This window comes from Coffea arabica, chromosome 1e, assembly GCF_036785885.1.
Source record: "Coffea arabica cultivar ET-39 chromosome 1e, Coffea Arabica ET-39 HiFi, whole genome shotgun sequence".
NCBI classification, from domain to species: Eukaryota; Viridiplantae; Streptophyta; class Magnoliopsida; order Gentianales; family Rubiaceae; genus Coffea; species Coffea arabica.
Window position 1 is genome coordinate 57,565,416 of NC_092311.1, and position 18,654 is coordinate 57,584,069.

Genomic DNA, 18,654 nt, shown 5'->3' on the forward strand with positions numbered 1-18,654 from the left:
TTCACATTTTCAAATTAAATTACTAGTACTCAATCATAATCAGAGTTCAAGGGCGAGTACTTTGCGGTCCTTGATTCCGGGTCCTACTTTATAGTTTTTTTTTCCCACAAACTTTATATGGGTCCTACTTTATAGTAGTATTTGGATTTTGGCTGATAGCTACTCTGTGTATGTTTACATGTATTTCCAGAATATTGCATATCGCCAATCGCTACTGTCTGCAATTTCTTTCAAAAAATTGCTATTCCTCTATCCATTCCACCCCCGCAATTCTTCTGCAACTAGGCCTTGCTATTACGATAACATACGTCTACCGTCTACACATTAAACATGCAGGTTTACAACTGTGTAGAAACCCTAGAATCAGCCAGTTAAAAAGACTTTTCCATAGGACGGACGACCAAGCTTCCTTGCAGCTATGCAAGTTCTGGAGATGCTATTACCACTGACTTGATTGAATCCACAAATTCATAGTCATTTTTCCTGTGGGTACAAATAAGGAGATCCATCAATTCATGAGCATGCACCAATCATTTCAGATAGCAGGTTCCTGATCTCTAATCTGCAGAAAGTCGGTCTTAAACATGCAAACCATTAAGCCAAGAGATTTGCTGTTTTCATGGCAAGGACAAGGAGCGGAGCAAGAACTTCCTTTTCTAGCGTTGAAGCAAGCGCCTCCTGTCATTGTGGCTCTAGACTTCAAATGCTTTGCATACCGAGTCAGCTCTGAATAGTTCGTCTTGTTCCCCCAAAAAATGACCAGACCTCTACGAAGACCAACTGCTTCTTCAATCTCCAGTGAACCATGGATCAAAGATCTTTTGCAAATACCACACTTTCCACCAAAATATATCATGGAGGGAGTTCTGAGAGAGTTTAGCCAGCATGTGAAGATGTTAAACACCATAACGCCTTAATGCATTGCTCAGACTTGGCATCACATTATAAGCTTGATAAGATCTTCTGAGTTCAATGATTGAACCCACCTACAAACCATTGAAGAACAAGGAGTTGGTTAGATGTTGAATGAAATTAATCATAGCTACCAAAAGACCTGCCGTAATCCAGGACTGAAACATGAATCACTAGGAAAACCCAATCAAGTCAATGATATGGAAAAATAAAATGTCATCCCACCTAACCTACAGGCTTGCTGCCAAATTCCTAGCAAATAGTGCACACTAATAAACTCTTCAAAGACTATTTCTCTCTCTTTTCAGGTTTAATGGTGAAGTTGGTTTGTGTTTGAGTTTCTTCATGGTACATTCTGGTTTATGAGGTCATATGATAATCCACAACCTGTGTCTCCTCCAGTGTACATCAAAATTATTCCTTTATGACATATCAGCTCATAACAAGCAATAAAAAGTTTTCTTCACGAGGGTTAAGTGATTCAGATTGTTAACTCCCAACTTTGGCTGCATTCAAGAACCAGTCGTCCTCTCTCTTTTTGACTAACAAGGGGAAGTTTCCTTCCCTGAAAGTCCAATCAATCATTCAGCCACATGTACAGCAAGCAGATAAATCGAAATCGCTGGCTATCGTCATCTCATTTAGTCTTAATTAGATCCATGACAAACTTCAAGACTTCAAATACCATAAAATATAAGTATTTTAACCCGTACATTAGCACCAAATAAAATTGATACATATGGATAAAATAAATCAAGTGAATTTATAAATAAAAATAAAGTTCATTAGAAGAGAGAGGAAAACCATAATAAAATATAATTTAAATTTATTAAAAAGGATTAAGTTGATAAAAAAGAGAGAAATTATGAGAAGAATTAGTTAGAGAAGAGTTCGATATGAATATAATTAAAACACAACTATCCAAATGACCCATCAATTCTTTTCAGTTAGTTATGCCACCTTGGAGAGAGAAAATGGGTAATTAATTAAGAACAAACATGCATGCGAGTGTGTGTGTATGTGTGTAAATATATATACAGATAGGTGGGTCATTTGGATGCACACACACACACACATATATATAGAGAAAGAGAGAGAGCAATACCCTTTCCACATGGTAATTTCTATGAATGTGATATGCAAAGAGAACAAAAGGTGTAGTAACTTGCAAACATGCAAACAAGTGCCTTGTTAACGTGAGGCAGGAGGAGAAATTAATATCAAAAAGGGTCCAAGAGTAAAAGACTTACTATTATCAAAACTGACGTGAAACCTATTGCAAATCCCTCATTGATGCGGCGTAAATAATGATCAAGTATTGTAGATGTGGTGGCCAAAATACTTAACAATAAACCACCTGCAGGTGTTCAGCATGCGACCTGGTGAACCCCAAGTGTGAAAGAAGATGCAAATATAGCGTTGCTGAACTAGTAATAGCATCAGATGAAATTTGAAATCTGAAGGAAGAATTGGTTGATCCATACCCCAAAAACGTGTTGAAGCTTGAACTTTTGTCAGATATTCAATGGTAGCCTTTCCAGGCTTTATATGTGGAATTCTGGCCCCCATCTTGTTCAAATAATCAGCTATTTCCTTGGGCATGTTTGCCTACAGATACATGTCCCCGTAGCAAAAGAAAGAATGAGATCTCATCCTCTCATAAATCATCAAACACACCACGCAATCAAAAATTAATATCAATAGAATTGGACTCTGCTGCAGCATTAAGTTAATATCAAGTGGGAGAATTACATCTTATTACGACCAAAATTTATACCTTTTTACATTCCAAAGTTGAAAAAGGATGGTTTACATTATGCTGACAGCATTTTGAAGCACAATAGGATACCTTCCACTTCTTAAAAATTGAAACATGCCCCAAAAACAGACCCCCAAAATGCTTCTGTTATCGGGTATATTTTCCTGAAGGACGAAATTATCACTAAAACATCCAACAACTTTTGGCGTTAAAGAACAACCCTTGCTAGTCATTTATATGAAACTATCAAGTCAATTTATGAAGAGATTCAGAAAGAAGAAAGCAATGGATCTTATTGTAGATTGTATTCCACATCAACAAAGAATGAAGTGGAGTGAGAAAACTTACAATGTCAAATATATTGAAGAGGAACACAAAGAACGCATAAATTGTGTAATAAACCCATGGCTCAGCACCAAGAGAAGTTTCAGGATTCAGGATATTTCTCACATTTTCCCAAAAGCGTGAACCAAGAAGGCTGTCAGGAAAGTACCAAATGAGAGAGTTATAGGTTGGAATTGCTCACAAGATGCTTCATTTAAAGTTAAATAGATATCAATTCGGCATTTTCAGATAGACACCAGTATAGTTAGTGGCAAATTGGAGGACCACAAGAAACAGAAACGGAGCAAGGAATTTAATCTGCAAAAACTCTCCAGAAAATAACAATATTACTGCAAGGCTTTATACTGCTCTAGCTAAGAAACAACCAAAAACACAAGAACCAGGATAACAAGCAGGCTCCAGTTATCCACAGCCAGTGTGCTGGATAGTATGCAATTAAGAGGCATTGGACAAGTTTTAGATTGAAGAATGATTTATAGCACTGAAGTTTGATAGAAACCAAAATGGAACCACTGAAAACCACTAAGTGCTGAATCACAGATGAAGTTACCTTGCTAGGATGCCGGGAAAAGCCAATAGGTAAGAAGTTGTGAGAACAGGCTGCATCCCTGAAGGATTTATGTTGAATGGGATGTAAGGCTCCACCTCAATAATTGGAGAATCTTCTCTGCTCAAAACATAGGGTCTAATGATCAATAAGGGTGCAACCAAACAGAAATCTTACATTAACGCAAGCTAGGTTACATTTAATTAAATGAGAAAAAATCAAATAGTTTCTAAGTTAGTCAAAAATCAAGTTATAGCTAAGTCTATATCCAAAAGTGTGACAAATTAGAGCAGAGATTCAATTTTTAAGTTCAACTCTGGCAAACTTAAGTGAATTCAATCTGTCACCAGATTTGACGCCCTTATCAATTATCATGGCAATGCAAAGTCATTACTAATTTATACAAGAGTCCGTAAGTATTGTAAAGGCCAATATGCATAACCTTGCAGCTGAAGCAAGTTTAAAACCAAAATACTGCAGCTTGATTTTCCGGCAACCCTCAGTCACAACAACTGCCCACATAGTTACTACAGTAAAAACACCAAAAACAGCTAGTACATACGGCCACCAGCTAACAGCAGTTCCTGCAAAAAGCAAGAAGTCCAAATTAATATCACATGCAAAAGATGAGAACAATATTTCTTGAAAAGCAACATGATATCAAAGAAGATGCTCAAACAAGAAGCACCCAATTACTCCACAATCTCAGTCAAAATGGTAACAAGAATCAATTAACAGAAATATACTCTTCAAATCGATTTATAACTGTACCTGCATATTTCTTCAAGTGAAAGAAATAATTAAGGACCTGGTATTGCTTTCAAGAGAAGGTACCAGCCAGGGAATCACGTAGCATGCAATAAAATTCAAAAGAAAAAAAAAACTGAATTTCATGCAAAGAAATAGGAGGAATCTGCAATATTCTACATAAGAGCTAATCTCTTTCTATTTTTTAGGGGGATCAGAATAGGCCCCTATGCGCTGAATAATCATCAATCCAGAGGTTTAATTACATAAGCCAATTTCATGTTCATAATAGTCTTTGTAGATAAGAGCACAAGCTATATACTACATGTCTTACTTCACATTTAAGTATTATTTCCACGAGTCAGAGAATCATGTGGCCAGAAGAGGTTTCACATTCTGCAATTTGTTGCCCACCTGATAGTTGAGTTAGCATTTTGGACAATGTATCTGTGTAGCCAGTCAAAATTCCCACACAGATAATCAATGACGAGCCTTGACCTGCAGAAACCCCCATGAAGTTCAAAAGGTCATTATGGACAGAAAACTCGTCCGAAAAATCATTCACTAATCTCTATAAGAGATAAAACTCAACTGTTTCTAATGAAAACCTAAGCTTGACAGGTTTTAGGTAGACTGACTTTATTGCTTGACTAGAAAATGAAATAAGCTGTTAACTCCCTGCAGCATGCAGAAACAACAGCAGTAAAAAGTTGTGGAAAGGCAGATAACTGAGAATTCCAGGCAATACCAAATCCAGCATCTGTTATTTTGTCACAAATCCATGTCATAGTCATTGCACCACACACCAAAAGGGAAGATGTCAACATCACGTGCTTTACCCTGCCATAGAGAATACACCATAGCCAAGATGAAAATATCCATAAGAAATTGTTTAGATATAACAAAGTATTTCAGCAATAGTACAAAAATGCAACTCATTGGAGACAAACAATACTTTTGCATGATTAGATGACCCACAGTAGAAAAAAAGGTAACCAGATCAGATAAGACAACCAACTCTATCACAAATTCATTGTCAAGAATGAAATTCATATTTTCGAATCACCTGTAACTGGCAGCATAAATGGAATATGGGAGCGAATAACAAGAAAGAACCAGAGCCTCCACTATGGCAAACCCAAGCGAAATCCACCATCTGAGATCAATAAATATTTGCTATTGTCCTTAACTTGATCAAAGGGTAAATGAACTTGATAACATAGGAAAATTTTTCTTAACAACTCATTTCACTGCTTGAAATAGATAACCAAGACACACATATAACTCTTAATCTTCACGTGACCATCCAAGCCTTCTTTTCGCAACTTCACCAAAGAAGGAACGACATGGCAAAGAACCTGAATGACAAAAATGAATTTGATTTAAGCTCATTGAAATTCATAATAAAAAGAAGAACATAATAGACTCTATAGGTAAATGCAAAGTGCATAAAGCACATTAACTCAAAAGATTCGCGTCATCTACTCCTATTTAAGAAAAAACAACAAAATAAGACAACTGTAAAAGAGAATGTGCTCCATTATAAATAAGGTGCTACAACCTCAGATGCTAAACGACAGGCAACTATGCTGAAAAGTGACAATAATGGTTCTTAGACTGAATAATCATAGGCAAGCAAGAGCATGTGTAGCAGCTCTATATACAGGACACACCAACTGGGCCTATATAAATGCTTTTATACAAAGTACTATCCCTTGCATTACAAACTCTGAGGCCAAGCTGGAAGATTTACTGACAAATATACATGATTAACTTCACAATGTCTTTTATGTAATGTGCAGCTCCAAAAATCCTAGATAACAATAAATTGTGGAAAGCACTAGCCTGTGTAGCAGCATAATACTACCAAATAACCATCAAAAACATGATCTATCATGGGAAACCCAGGATACCTGCATGAGAATTGATGCTGCAATTTGAGGACTGATACCCAATTGGAACAAAGAAAGCTTAAGTTCCGGTGTGCTGTCACCTAGTTCATCTGCAAAGTGAAAGTGAAAAATGATTTTACCTGCAAAGTCACAGAGTTCCTTTTTTTTTTTTTTTCTTTTTCTACCTTCCCGCCTTTGAAGCAAGAAGGCGAAAAAAATTTGCATGATAGACCCTCAAATCCAAAGGAACATAATGTTACCTCTTGCTTCATCTAGAAGCAAAAACATTTTTTACTGAGGAACTATACACAACCTAGAGTTCAAACTACTAGAAACCATTTCCAATGGGTGAAATTTGCGTGACCAATTTATTAAAGACATTGTACAAGATACAACAGCAAATTATAAAAACTAGAGCTTCAACTATTGTCCATATTCCCCAAAACAGGTTCCAAGTTTGCTATAACATTACTTTTTTAGTCACTTTACTAAAACATGTTCTTTATTTATCCTAACCACTTTACCAGCCACAAGGTAAACTACAGAAAAACCATGACAAGTAAGAATTTTTCCCATGACAGGACTATCAGCCATACCAACTTATCACAGAGACACAATGTAAATGTCATAATGTCCCAAACTTATGAAGAAGACACTCCAGGGATTTCCACTTTTCCAAGATATCATTAACTGAATACCAAAAGAAAACTTAAAAAGATACTATGTCTTGAGAAATCAATAAAGTCTTCCACCAGAAATTTCCAAAAAATGACCAAAGCTGTAATCGCATTTGATACATCAAAAAAACAACCATTTCATTTCGAGCATTTGGTAGATTCATACAAAGGAATTATGATCACAAAGACCACGACTTACCAACTGAGCCTGAGACAAAGCTAAGATAGTCCTGGGGCATCAACCGCCGATCAAAACCAGGTAGAGGAATGAAGTAGCCAACACGACTTATCACAATAAGGATGGCAGTCACAAATAACCTCCTTCGTATCTCACTTTTAAAGAAAGATTCAGCAGCAGTATTAAGGACTGAACTGAGGCGAACAAAGTTCAAAAATCTATTCTTATAAGCTTTCGGCCTTGGTCGCAACGAATCATTGCCACCAGAATCATGCAAGGGAAGAACCACTTCGCCAGCATTAGGTTCAGGCAGGAATTGTTCATAACCTAAAGACTCAGTAGATGCAGCTTTAATATCATAACATCTTCCTCTCAGCTTAGAAACAATATCATAAGAAGGTCTGATATTTTGCCTATCCAACAACAATAAGGGCTTTCCACCGAATCTTGAACAATTTATCTTGAGTGGAAATAATCCAGGAATTGGTCGATGACAAAATTTCTCCCTATGCATAATATCGTTTCCTGCAACATCAGAGATGAAACAAAACACTTAGTCTGATACAGCAAATTCCAAAGCACCCTCCCTCAGAGTTCTCCTTGTCCTTGGTTCAGAATATCAATCACAAACTGAAAATAGCTCAAGTATTGGTGCACTTTTGATAAAACCGGGAAAAAGAAATCAAAGTAGAACTCCAACTCCCCGCCAAATAGATTTCCTGCTGCCGACTCAATGATAAGACACAAGTTGGATCGAGAAAAGGGATGCCAACAGCATGCCTTAGGAAAGAAGACCAAAAATAGCGCATTAAAGTTCCAACAATAGAACATCACAAAAGAAACCAATTTCTTCCAATAAGTGATGATACGGAGAATGATGCAAATAACACAGCATATGCATAATTCTGAGCCAAATTTAAGTTAACATGGTTGGCCAAAAAAAAAAAGAAATAAACATAATTGCTAACAGTTAGCAGGATATTTACTTCTTGTGACTTCCAACAGTACGAAATGTCGAGATTCTTGAGACCTTCGTAATTCTTTTAAAATAAAAATATCTAGTTGTACAGAATATACGCGAATAGAATTCTAAAATAGGTAGATATAGTAACAAAAGTAAATGTATGAACAAATTCAAGAGAGAGAGAGAGGGCATAGTTGCCTGAAATCTTGAAGTAATTGGTGGTGAAGAGTTGAAGCTGAGAGATGACTATGGTGGTTTCCATGGCCGAAAAGCGCAGAGTTCATCAGAACAGTGTAGTAATGGGAAGGAAAAGAACCCCGTGCTCAAAGCCGGATGCTCCGTATCCTTAAAAAGACCGTTTCTCGGATCCGCTTAGTAGTTTGGGTCTTCCATTCGGGTTTTAGGGAGGGCTTTGCAAATAGAGGATTAATTCCTTTAAAGCCCCGTGAACTTTGGTATGAGTTCCACTCTGCCACCCTCAACTTTTTAATAGGCATTTTACGGTACCCCATCTAATTTTCCGGACTGCAGTACCCTCAAAATGTGGATAATTTGCATTTTGTTTTACACCAACTTTTTCTTAATCTGCTCCTTTTCCCTTCCCCACAACCCCCCCCCCCCCAAAATTTTGTCTAATGCTGCCTTGTTTTCCATTTATTTTCCTTTCTTTCTATTATAAATCTCATATCTCCGCGTTCATTACATTAGATTCTCGCGTTTGGTCAATTTGATCCTTATTTTGACCTTAACTTATTTGTAATTTGTTTTCTTCCTTTATTTTATTATTTTGTCTCTCACTTGCACAACAAATCATGTTTGATAGTAAAATGGTCAACTTCCGTTAAGTTATGTACGGTTAGCATCAAAGATAAATTCCAGTATGTCAAATTATAAATAACTTAAATGTAAGCATTGCTATATTTTCTCTATTATTAGTATTGTTACGTTTCTATAAGGAGAAAGGGTAAAGGAAAAAAATAAGAATTCTATTCTCAAGATTGTGCAATAGTATTGTGAAGGCAAATGGTGAAGAGAAAGAAAATGAAATGAAAAAAACAAATATGGAAAAAAAATCATACAATGCTCAAACGGGCATGGGCATGGGCATTACATGGGAGCCTTTGTCCATTTTTCCCATCAAATGCAAACCTATGTAGTTCTACTTATTAATATTACTGATATAACACATAACATTGAATACATATTTAGGGGGTATTTGGTAAATGAGTTTTAATTCAAGTTTAGCATGAACGGTCTATTTTTTGAATCAACATAACTGTATGCAATTGCAACTCTGACAAACTCAAGAATATCGTCCTCAAATACGTGCCTAATTTCATCCGAATCATGTGGCGTGAAATTTCAAAGTAAAAGACCGTGGGTACAATTATGATATCATTTCATTTATTAAACACCCTCTAAATATGCATTCAATATTATGTGTCACATCAGCAGTATTAATAAGTGGAACTATATATAATTTTACATTTGATAGAAAAAATGAACCGATATTAAGGACAGAGGATCCGTCTGCCTGAGCATCGGCAACAACAGCGTCATTTCTCATGCATCACACCTCCAGGTGAGTCGAGTCCATCCAATGATCCATGCACGGCGATGGACTTAATTGCTAAAAGTCTTGAATGGCAGAGGAGTTCGTCTCTTGTTCGGGCGCATCTGTAACATATATCAACCTTATTCCGAAAACGGATACAATCGATCGAGTGGAATTCATAACAGTAAATTAATTACAGACTATTGTGAATTGAATCAAGAACTAATCTTTCCTCAAAAAAAAAAAAAAAAATCAAGAACTAAATAATTTATGTACCATCTACTTCTTTCGTGCAAAAAGAATGAAAACCTATGCAATTCAGCATTTCTAAATAATTTATTTCGTTTTTTTTTGGTTTTGTTTTGGCTGCTGGTATTATTTAAACTATATTTTAATTCACCACAAGGCACGTGGTCAGCAGCAATCAATCTGAAACGAGTTGCAGGTTCTGGTCAGTGTTCTGTACGAGGTATAAAGCCAGCCAAGCTAGTAAGTCCATTCCTTCGGGAGAAAAATCTCCGGCGAACAACACTGGCCGCCTCCGCTTCCCACTCCGGCTGCTGCATTAATGTTCTCTTTCTTACCACCAGCATTGGATTGCTTGCCAGTACGCTCTGCATATTAGTCGAAGGTCTCATGTTAGTAGTTAACACTCCTACACATATAGTATATATATACTAGCGGTCCTTTATGTGAAAGTTGCATATTGAGCTAGGAGCTGACTCGACGATTGAAACGGCTGCAGATAAACTGAGTGAGTGGAACGCTAATGCAAACCTTGTTGTTGGGGCCTGGACTGGAAGCCAAGTTCGTGGACATTAAGGTTGAGGACCTGAACGACGCGGGACGGAAGGAGAACAGGCGGGCAGGCTGCATTTTCCCGAAAAGACCTTTTAACTAAAATTAAGAAGAGAATAACTAGGTGCTACAAAGTACTGTACATACATAGAAACAAGGATTATTGCATGGTGGAGTGATAGCTGGTGCGAATGATCAACCACCTGGCCTATTGGATGATGGAAAGTGGGTTCCTGCTCTTCGAGGGAGAAACACTCCTGTTCCGCAGGATCGTTGCCGAGAATCCAAGAACAGGGCTTGCATTCCAGGACCACCAATTGCCCATTTCGTGTTCGACGACCCCCCATTTCTGGTTCTTTGGTTTCCCAGCTGGCCGGACTTCCAATGCTACTCGATGCTCGTCATCAACCATGCCAAAATTAATCAGTTTTTACATCTTCATTCTATCGGCCTGCCTAATTAATGCCATAGGCCGAGACAAGCCCAAACAGAGAGAGAGAGAGAGAGAGAAGGAAAAATAAATTTTTTTAAAAAAAATGCTGTCATTGGCTTCTAACAAGTTCTATCCTCCTTTTTGTTCTGTACTTAACGTGCAACTACTGGGATTTCAATCCTTGAAGTGAAAACTAAGGTTATTAATTTTTTTCCTTTTTTTTTTTTTGGGGGCGGGAAGATAAAATTAAGCTTAAAATCTTACAGTTGTAGTAAATCTGAGTAGTACTTAAAATGGACCCCAGTTGCCTGGTTCATAGTCACGCCGGATTCTCAGTGTCACTTTTCCAGTGATAATTCAGTGCCATTTTTATATTTATGTCAAGTGTCCTGTTTATTTAATTTGTCATGTGCTATTTAAATAATAAGTGGGATTGACATTGAATAGTGGCATAGAGGATCCCAACTGCGAGTCTTGCATTAACTACAATAATGTGTGCTGAGTCTTACTCCCTTAATGTGCAATTTATCACAAAATAAATAAAACTGACAACTAGCATAGTAATCGTCATTTATCACAAAAAAGGAGAGAGAGACATTGAAGAAATTTTATACTACTACTAATTGAGTACTCCTTACCATATCATATTGGCGGAAAGGTTCGGATTTAAATTCACGCTACCCAAAGAGTTGCCCCGCAACATTCGGCGGAAGCATCTTCTGCAATCCTTGACTTATTCCTCACATGTTTAATTATCTACTAAATCTTGTCTGTTATTATGCTGACTTACTATGAATATCTTTGAAAATCCTAACTGCATAATAACATACATACTCCATATTGAAGACCAGAGAAAAAGCTCATGATCATGAACAAGAAGAAAATAAAAGTTTTCCTCTACATACAAGAGAAAAAAAAAAAAGTGATTTAAGTACCGAATTATCCGCTGCTGGTGATTTTGAGTAGTGCCGCTCGGATTGGTGGTGCTTTTGATATCTCAACTGCCCCAGCAATGCAACAGAACAGAACCAAGCGATTCAGTCGAATGATCAGGATTAATAGGAGGAAGGAAAAGAGCAGAAGAGATTAAAGGGACTGAGAATAATATCATAAGCAGAGGAAAAAAGAATATATATATATATATATATATATATGGAAGGGAAGCATGACTAGTGGTGCATGACAGATGAGCTGAGCTTGGAAAGATAGAATAGAACACCTTCTGTTGCAAGCATGATTGTTGCTGGTCAAAAGCATTTGCGGGAAGAAGACTCGACATTCCTTCTTCATACCGAATCACGTTCTCATTTCCATTCTCAGCCATTATTTAGGATCAGATAAGGGAGAAAGGGGTGCGGGTTACTAAATGGTTTGCTCTGTTTGTCTTTTTTGGTTTTGAGGGACGGATCCAGAGAGAATGTCGAGCTCCGACTCTGAACCTGCAATGCAACTAATTTTACTTATGCGGAGAGATGGGAAATTAAGAAGCAAGGTATATATATATATATATACATATATAGTTGACCTGGATTTTGGATTTCAAATAAGGATAATGATAAGCGAGGAGGGAGGATGATGACTGATGAGTAAGTTGAGAAACAAAACCACGAAGAAGGATGATAATGACCTGGACGGGATAGGTGGATAGGTTGGGTTGGGTAAACCCCTCTCCAGGTCGTTGCAGTTACTCTTCTTAGATTAAAGGTTTTCGCGCTGGTCCAATTATATGCCAATTCCTCGCATCATCCGTGGCGGCCTTCTCTTATAAAAGTTTCGGAGTCAACAAAATTTCAAAATGAGCGCTGATAAAACTTTCAAAAAAATTTTGAAGATGAATGCAAGTCAAGATATTCGCTCCCTTGACCTGCGTGGCCGGCAGTTGGGTTTGTCGGTCCGGAGATATTGGAGAGAAGGAAATTTACGAGCGCGTGCGCGTTGGAAGCAGCGGATGGTGTATTAAGTATACTATTACTATTATTAGTAGTAGTAGAAGGGAAGAGGCTCTTTCAGTCTCAAAGTCTTAACCACCGCACCAACTTTTGGTTTAATTAGGAGAGTGGACCATCTATCTGATCAACCGAACGAACAAGTGAACGAACCAGCTCATCGTGTTGATTCCCTTCCCCATCTTCTCAGATTGTGATTTTACCATTATCCCCCCAACCTAATTTACTACGCACCGGAAAGCCACGAGGCAGCGCCGTAGCAGCAGGCGAAGAATGGGATGGTTGAACAAATTAGTGCTAGCATTAGTGTCATCGTTCTCGATTCCCATTTACTACATTCCACCTATTGATGTAATTATATATCTCATGGAAATGACATAATAAAGGCAAAAACGCATGTTTCTTTTGAACATTCCCTTCATCCACAAGTCCAATGTTGTTCTCTCAAATGCCAAAAATCGCCCAACATTGAACCGTCTATCGTTTTCCCAAGACTGGGGAAAGAGGCGCCGAGAGATGGTGCAAATTTTTACATTGCCGCGTAGGATCGTATGGCCTAATTAGTCTCGCTGTTAGTAACAAATTCCAGAGAAGGTCCTTTCCTTTTCCTGTTTTTTTTGTTTTCCTTTTGCTACTGCTCCAGAACCTTACCATCATAAACACTTTGTCATTTGATTGAACAGATGCCCTGTAATTGGGTGTGGAGATTACTGAACAACAAAAAACCTATGAGTTGCCGGAAATCTGCTTAATAAGATCCTCAATCAGCCAACCTTCTTCCACCATTTTATTACGCCATCAAAAATTCACAGCCTACGAGGACCCTCCCTGTTCTGTACCCTGATGAATTTCTAATTCAGTAACAAACATCCACCGGAATGGAAGAACCGTCTCCTCGCTTTGTAAAGATCTTACTTATCCCCGTTATTTTACAATATTGAAGCAGCAGACTGTGTCAGTAATCCCTGCAACTGCAGAATCAAATTGAATAAAGGCATACATCAAGGTACATTTTTTTATCTCCTAGACAACAAATCTCAAGTTATTCTCACAGGATAGAGCTCGGAACTTCAGTCACGCACATTCTGCTAGTTAGCTGTATGAGCTGCCTGGTATCCTCGTCCGGTTCGACATTATCCTTCTTCATCCTCTCTGCAACTACAACTGGCATCTTACCAGCTTTTGCATAAGTTCGGAGAAGTGAGTTATATATTCCTGTATTCAAGTGTCCAGCATGCCGAAGAGTAACTAACAATTTTTCTGCACCCTCAATGTTGCCACTCGCTTCAAGCATCCCAGATACTTCTTTGACCATCTTTACATCTGGCTCCCATTTTTTCACACTACCAATAGCTTTGTTGAAACAATCAAGTACCTTTTCCACCTTCTTTAGTTTCAAGTAGCCCCATGTCAGAAGCTCCCAAGTGGTATAGCTAGGAGTCATACCTTTTTCTACCATCTGTTTGTAGAACTTCTCAGCCATTTCCATATGACCATCGTTGATATAAGCAGCAAGAAGTATATTCGGAATTCTAGAGTCCCCAGTTGGAGAAATAGAACTCCATTCCATGTAAAGCTTCTCTGCTTTGCATAATTCATGGAGTTTCACTAGGGATGCAATCATGCACATATACTCGGAGTCATTTAACTTGTGGAACATTGACTTCATCTTCTTCCAAATCCAATAAACCTCATCTTTATGTTCCAGGCTAGTGTGTAAACTAATGAGAGAGGAATAAGCGGGACGAACTTTCTTGGAAATTCTTTTTTCCATTTCACCCAAAGTCGAAGCTGCTTTTTTCTTGAGTGAATTTTTAATGTAGATATTGGTTAATGTGCTATAAGTCACCCAATCTGGATCCAGTGTTTCCTTCTGCAGCTCCAGGAATACTTTTTCTGCAGTTTCTACGTCATTCTGCAGTGCACAGACAGATAACCACAGGTTATATGTAACAACATCTGGTGAAGTGTTCTTCTTTAACACCTGAATCATCGCTGAAACCTTCTCCAACTTCCCTGTGGAGATATACAAGGTTAACATGTGGTTGTAAGGAAGAGGACTCTTCAAGAAACCACACTCTGACATCTCTTCAATTAAAGCTTCCGCTTTAGCGGATTCCTTGTGTTGGGCATAGGTGTGAAGAAGGGAACTACATGTTGTGTGATCTTTCATTTTGTCAGGAAGATCTTCAAAGAACTTCTCAGCACTATTCATGCCTCGGACTTTTGCAATCAAGTCCAAATGGACGGCATAGTCCCCAGATAGTAACTTGATATTTTCCTGTATCCTCATCCACTCACATACCTACAGAAGTACAGTATTCAGATTGACTAGGAAACAAATAAAACCTCCGCAAAGGATAATGCCTCACAAGGCTACTCAAAAACATAAAATAAAATTTGTGCAAGGTTTTTATTGAGCATTATGGTAAATACTAAAAGCTGGCAAGGAGCAACTCAATGGATGATCATCCGGATTCAATGTTCACCACAGCTCACACACAGCTGCAAGTAAATGTATTGAATCCATTTCGCTATCTTTTCTTATTAGAGCTATTAGGGGTCCCAGAGAACTTTATATTCCATCATCTTTATTTATTTATTTTTAAGAAGAAATAAGAATTTTATCATCTTTGATATACTAGCAAGTTCAAGTTCTAATTCATCCCAGTAATATTCACTATGAAATATAAACAAAAGAATTCTGAGAAAATAAAGAAAGAAACAGAAGGAAAAAGTGAGAAGGAAGAAGAAGAAGACACCTCGAGGGCATGTTTATAGCGCTTAAGCTTACGGAGCTCTCGGACTATGCGGTTGAGCTCGTACTTTTGGACTACGTGGCCTTCCTCCTTCCACTTTCTAATGGCGATGACGGCGCTGCGCTTTGTGTATACCAGACTCAGTAGCCTCCTCCCGAGGGTGTCTCTTCCACCAGTGCTCGTGATTTTGCTGCTTGCACCACCTGATGGTGGGGACTTCACCGTCGCTCCAATGGCTTCTGCCGAGAAATAGCGCACGACGGCGAGGGATCTGCGCAACAAACGAGGGAACATCTTTAATCTTCACGGGACACCAATGAGAAGGCAGGGAAATTCCGGAGCAAAATAGAACCGGGCTAGCGGTTCACACAACTAAAAAACGCTTCAACTTGCTCCGAGGAATGTTTTCTGGCGAAAAAAGGCGCCCTAAATCAGCCCGCTTTTCTTTTCTACCATTTCTGCTAATAATTGGTTCTAATAAGGGATACTCTCACATTTATATCCCTTCTATTGATCATTTAAATTTTAATATATGAAAAAATAAATTGAGAATATGTCACAGAGTTGTTTAATGAAGTAGCGGAGTACATTGGCTTTAAATTTTTTTATTTTCTTTTACTTAGAGAATCTTGTTTTAGAGAACCTGGTATATTCTTATTCTTCCAATAGACAAGGATGATGTATGTTGCAAAATCATCTCTTGTGAACCCACAATATGTTATCTGTAAATAGAAAATCAACCAAATCTTGCATCTTTTTAAAAAACCACCAAATTATGCATTTTGCATATAGGAAAATTAGTTGAGTAACATACTTTATTAGAAATAATTCTACATTTTGAGAATAGGAAAATATAGTTGAGAAACATACTTTATTAGAAATAATGAAATGATGATTAGAACAATATGGAACTAACTACCTCTAGAATAATTGACTATCACATGTGTTTTATGGGATGGGAAGTTAAGAATTCAAACTTTGCTTCCATCAAAAGTTGGCACTTAACGTGGTTTCTCTTCAATCTCTATCAATGCTTCTTGCACTTGTATGGTTAAATGTTGGTTCAGTTCTGTTAATTCCCATAACCCTACACTTCCTTATTATATAGGTTAGAGTAGTTGTAGAAATATAACCCACAGGATAACAACGAATAAATAAATTTCTCAATGAACTTGCAGCGGAATAGTGCAACCAATAAATAAAGCAACGGTACCAAAAATGAAATAGAGACAGAAGCATATGAAGCTCCAGGAGGCAATGCCAATATTTATTTATAAGGACCCTCAGCTTTTACACATGCTTCGACCTACGGCAGACTAGTACTACACATATACATATAGGTACCAAGTCCTCACTTTGCTCAGGGATCCGCACCATCTAATAAATCAAAGACCACATTGGAATAGGATATCAGGCATTCTTGTTAGACTGGAACTCAACTAGCTAGACGTAGACCCCAAGTATACTAATTCTAACCAACTCCAATTAAGAAACTAACAAATAATGATCTTAATTTAATTCTTACATTGCCTCCCTTAAATCAAGATCTTTAAATTTCACCATGCCAAGCATCTTCTTCAATTTCATGAATATTTCTAACTTGAGTGGCTTTGTCAAAATATCAGCTACTTGATCTTCACTTCTGCAATAGTCAATGGCAATTTCTTGCTATTGAACCAACTCACGAATAAAATGATACTTGATGTCAATATGTTTGCTGCGCCCATGAAAAACTGGATTTTTTGTCAACTCAATAGCAGACATGATATCACAAAATATTGTGGTAGGACCATCTTGCTTGTGTTGCAAGAATCCAAGCATTCTCCGCAACCAAAATGCTTGAGTAGCACTACTTGTAGCCGCCATGTACTCCGCTTCTGCTGTGGACAAAGCAACCACCTATTGTTTTTTTGAGGACTAAGAAAATACACCAGATCCCAAGTAAAATGCATAATCAGAAGTGCTTCTCCTTTGTATTGTGTCACCAGCCCAATCACTATCAGTGTATCCAACAAGGTTGTTATCATGTGAAGATGAATAAAATATACCATTAGATTGTGTACCTTGAATGTATCTCAAAATTCTCTTAGCAGCTTGCAAGTGAGACTGACGTGGAGATTCCATGAATCTACTAATCAAACCAACTCCATAAGTGATGTCAGGTCTCGTAGAAGTTAAACACCTGAGACTCCCTACCAGCCTCCTAAAATAAGTAGCATCAACAAAATCACCGATACCATCTTTGGTTAATTTCAATTTTTTCTTCAACCAGCGTCATCATTGGTTTAGCCACATCCATCTTAAATTTTTTCAGAATATCACTTGCATACTTCCTTTGTGAGATAAAAATTTCATCATCCAACTGATGAACCTCAATACCAAGAAAATAAAACATTAATCCCAAATCTGTCATCTCAAATTGACTAATCATGACCTCCCTGAATTCAGAAATTAGTTTGGGATTGTTGCCTGTAAAAATCAAGTCATCCACATACAAGCATACAATAAGGACATCTTCTCCAGGATTAAATTTGATGTACAAAGTATGCTCATATGAACATCTCAGAAAATCATGCTCAATAAAATAAGTATCGATGCGAGTATACCAAACTCTAGGAGCTTATTTCAACTCGTATAATGTCTTTTTCAATCTATATACTTTGCTTTCTTGGCCTTTTCTAACATAACCTGCAGGTTGCTTAACATATATCTATTTTTCAAGAAAATCATTTAAAAATGCAGATTTCACATCCATTGATGAATTTTTCAGCAATTATTTGCAGTAAGTGATATAATCATACGAACTGTATCAAGTTTAGCAACTGGTGCAAAAATTTCAAAATAATCAATACCTGCCTTCTGCTTATAGCCTTTGATAACCAATCTCACTTTGAAGCGATCCACCTCTCCTGTTGGCTTATACTTGGTCTTATATACCTATTTCACTCAAATTGGCTTCTTTTCAGGTGGGATAGTGGTCAACTTCCATGTATTATTTTTTTAAATGGCATGAATTTCTTCATCCATTGCACGAATCCAACGATCATCTTTGACAGCTTCTTTAAATGAGATAGGATCACAATCTGCAAAAAGAGCAAAATTTACAATTGCTTCGTCAGTTAAATTATCATCTGTGCCAACA

General features: G+C 37.5%; 3 protein-coding genes across 4 annotated transcripts; all 3 read right to left on the bottom strand.

Annotated features, from left to right (window-relative positions):
* Nucleotides 1–140: 140 nt before the first annotated feature.
* Nucleotides 141–8,396, bottom strand: LOC113716677 (preprotein translocase subunit SCY2, chloroplastic-like). Of its 2 annotated transcripts, none has more exons than XR_011822138.1 (13): nucleotides 8,220–8,396; nucleotides 7,079–7,582; nucleotides 6,224–6,312; nucleotides 5,589–5,668; nucleotides 5,377–5,466; nucleotides 5,059–5,150; nucleotides 4,725–4,808; nucleotides 4,006–4,147; nucleotides 3,567–3,683; nucleotides 3,020–3,149; nucleotides 2,397–2,520; nucleotides 2,163–2,291; nucleotides 141–986 (listed from the first exon to the last, which is right to left on the bottom strand). XR_011822138.1 is itself a non-coding variant. In XM_027241083.2 (13 exons), the coding sequence occupies exons 1-13, from the start codon at nucleotides 8,281–8,283 to the stop codon at nucleotides 897–899; spliced, it is 1,713 nt and encodes a 570-aa protein (XP_027096884.2). In that variant the 5' UTR covers nucleotides 8,284–8,389; the 3' UTR covers nucleotides 141–896. The 2 variants fall into 2 exon arrangements, 1 of the variants encoding a protein (XP_027096884.2); XM_027241083.2 differs by having other exon boundaries at nucleotides 2,163–2,269; nucleotides 8,220–8,389.
* A 1,005-nt stretch (nucleotides 8,397–9,401) lies between these two features.
* On the bottom strand, nucleotides 9,402–13,367 carry LOC140015499 (uncharacterized). Its single transcript, XM_072068132.1, has 6 exons — nucleotides 12,435–13,367; nucleotides 12,027–12,246; nucleotides 11,743–11,808; nucleotides 10,578–10,761; nucleotides 10,354–10,446; nucleotides 9,402–10,190 (listed from the first exon to the last, which is right to left on the bottom strand). Exons 2-6 carry the CDS (start codon nucleotides 12,129–12,131, stop codon nucleotides 10,063–10,065), a joined length of 576 nt encoding a protein of 191 aa, XP_071924233.1. The 5' UTR covers nucleotides 12,132–12,246; nucleotides 12,435–13,367; the 3' UTR covers nucleotides 9,402–10,062.
* A 337-nt stretch (nucleotides 13,368–13,704) lies between these two features.
* On the bottom strand, nucleotides 13,705–15,977 carry LOC140015497 (pentatricopeptide repeat-containing protein At4g02820, mitochondrial-like). Its single transcript, XM_072068130.1, has 2 exons — nucleotides 15,516–15,977; nucleotides 13,705–15,058 (listed from the first exon to the last, which is right to left on the bottom strand). The coding sequence occupies exons 1-2, from the start codon at nucleotides 15,804–15,806 to the stop codon at nucleotides 13,802–13,804; spliced, it is 1,548 nt and encodes a 515-aa protein (XP_071924231.1). The 5' UTR covers nucleotides 15,807–15,977; the 3' UTR covers nucleotides 13,705–13,801.
* Between the last annotated feature and the right edge of the window lie 2,677 nt (nucleotides 15,978–18,654).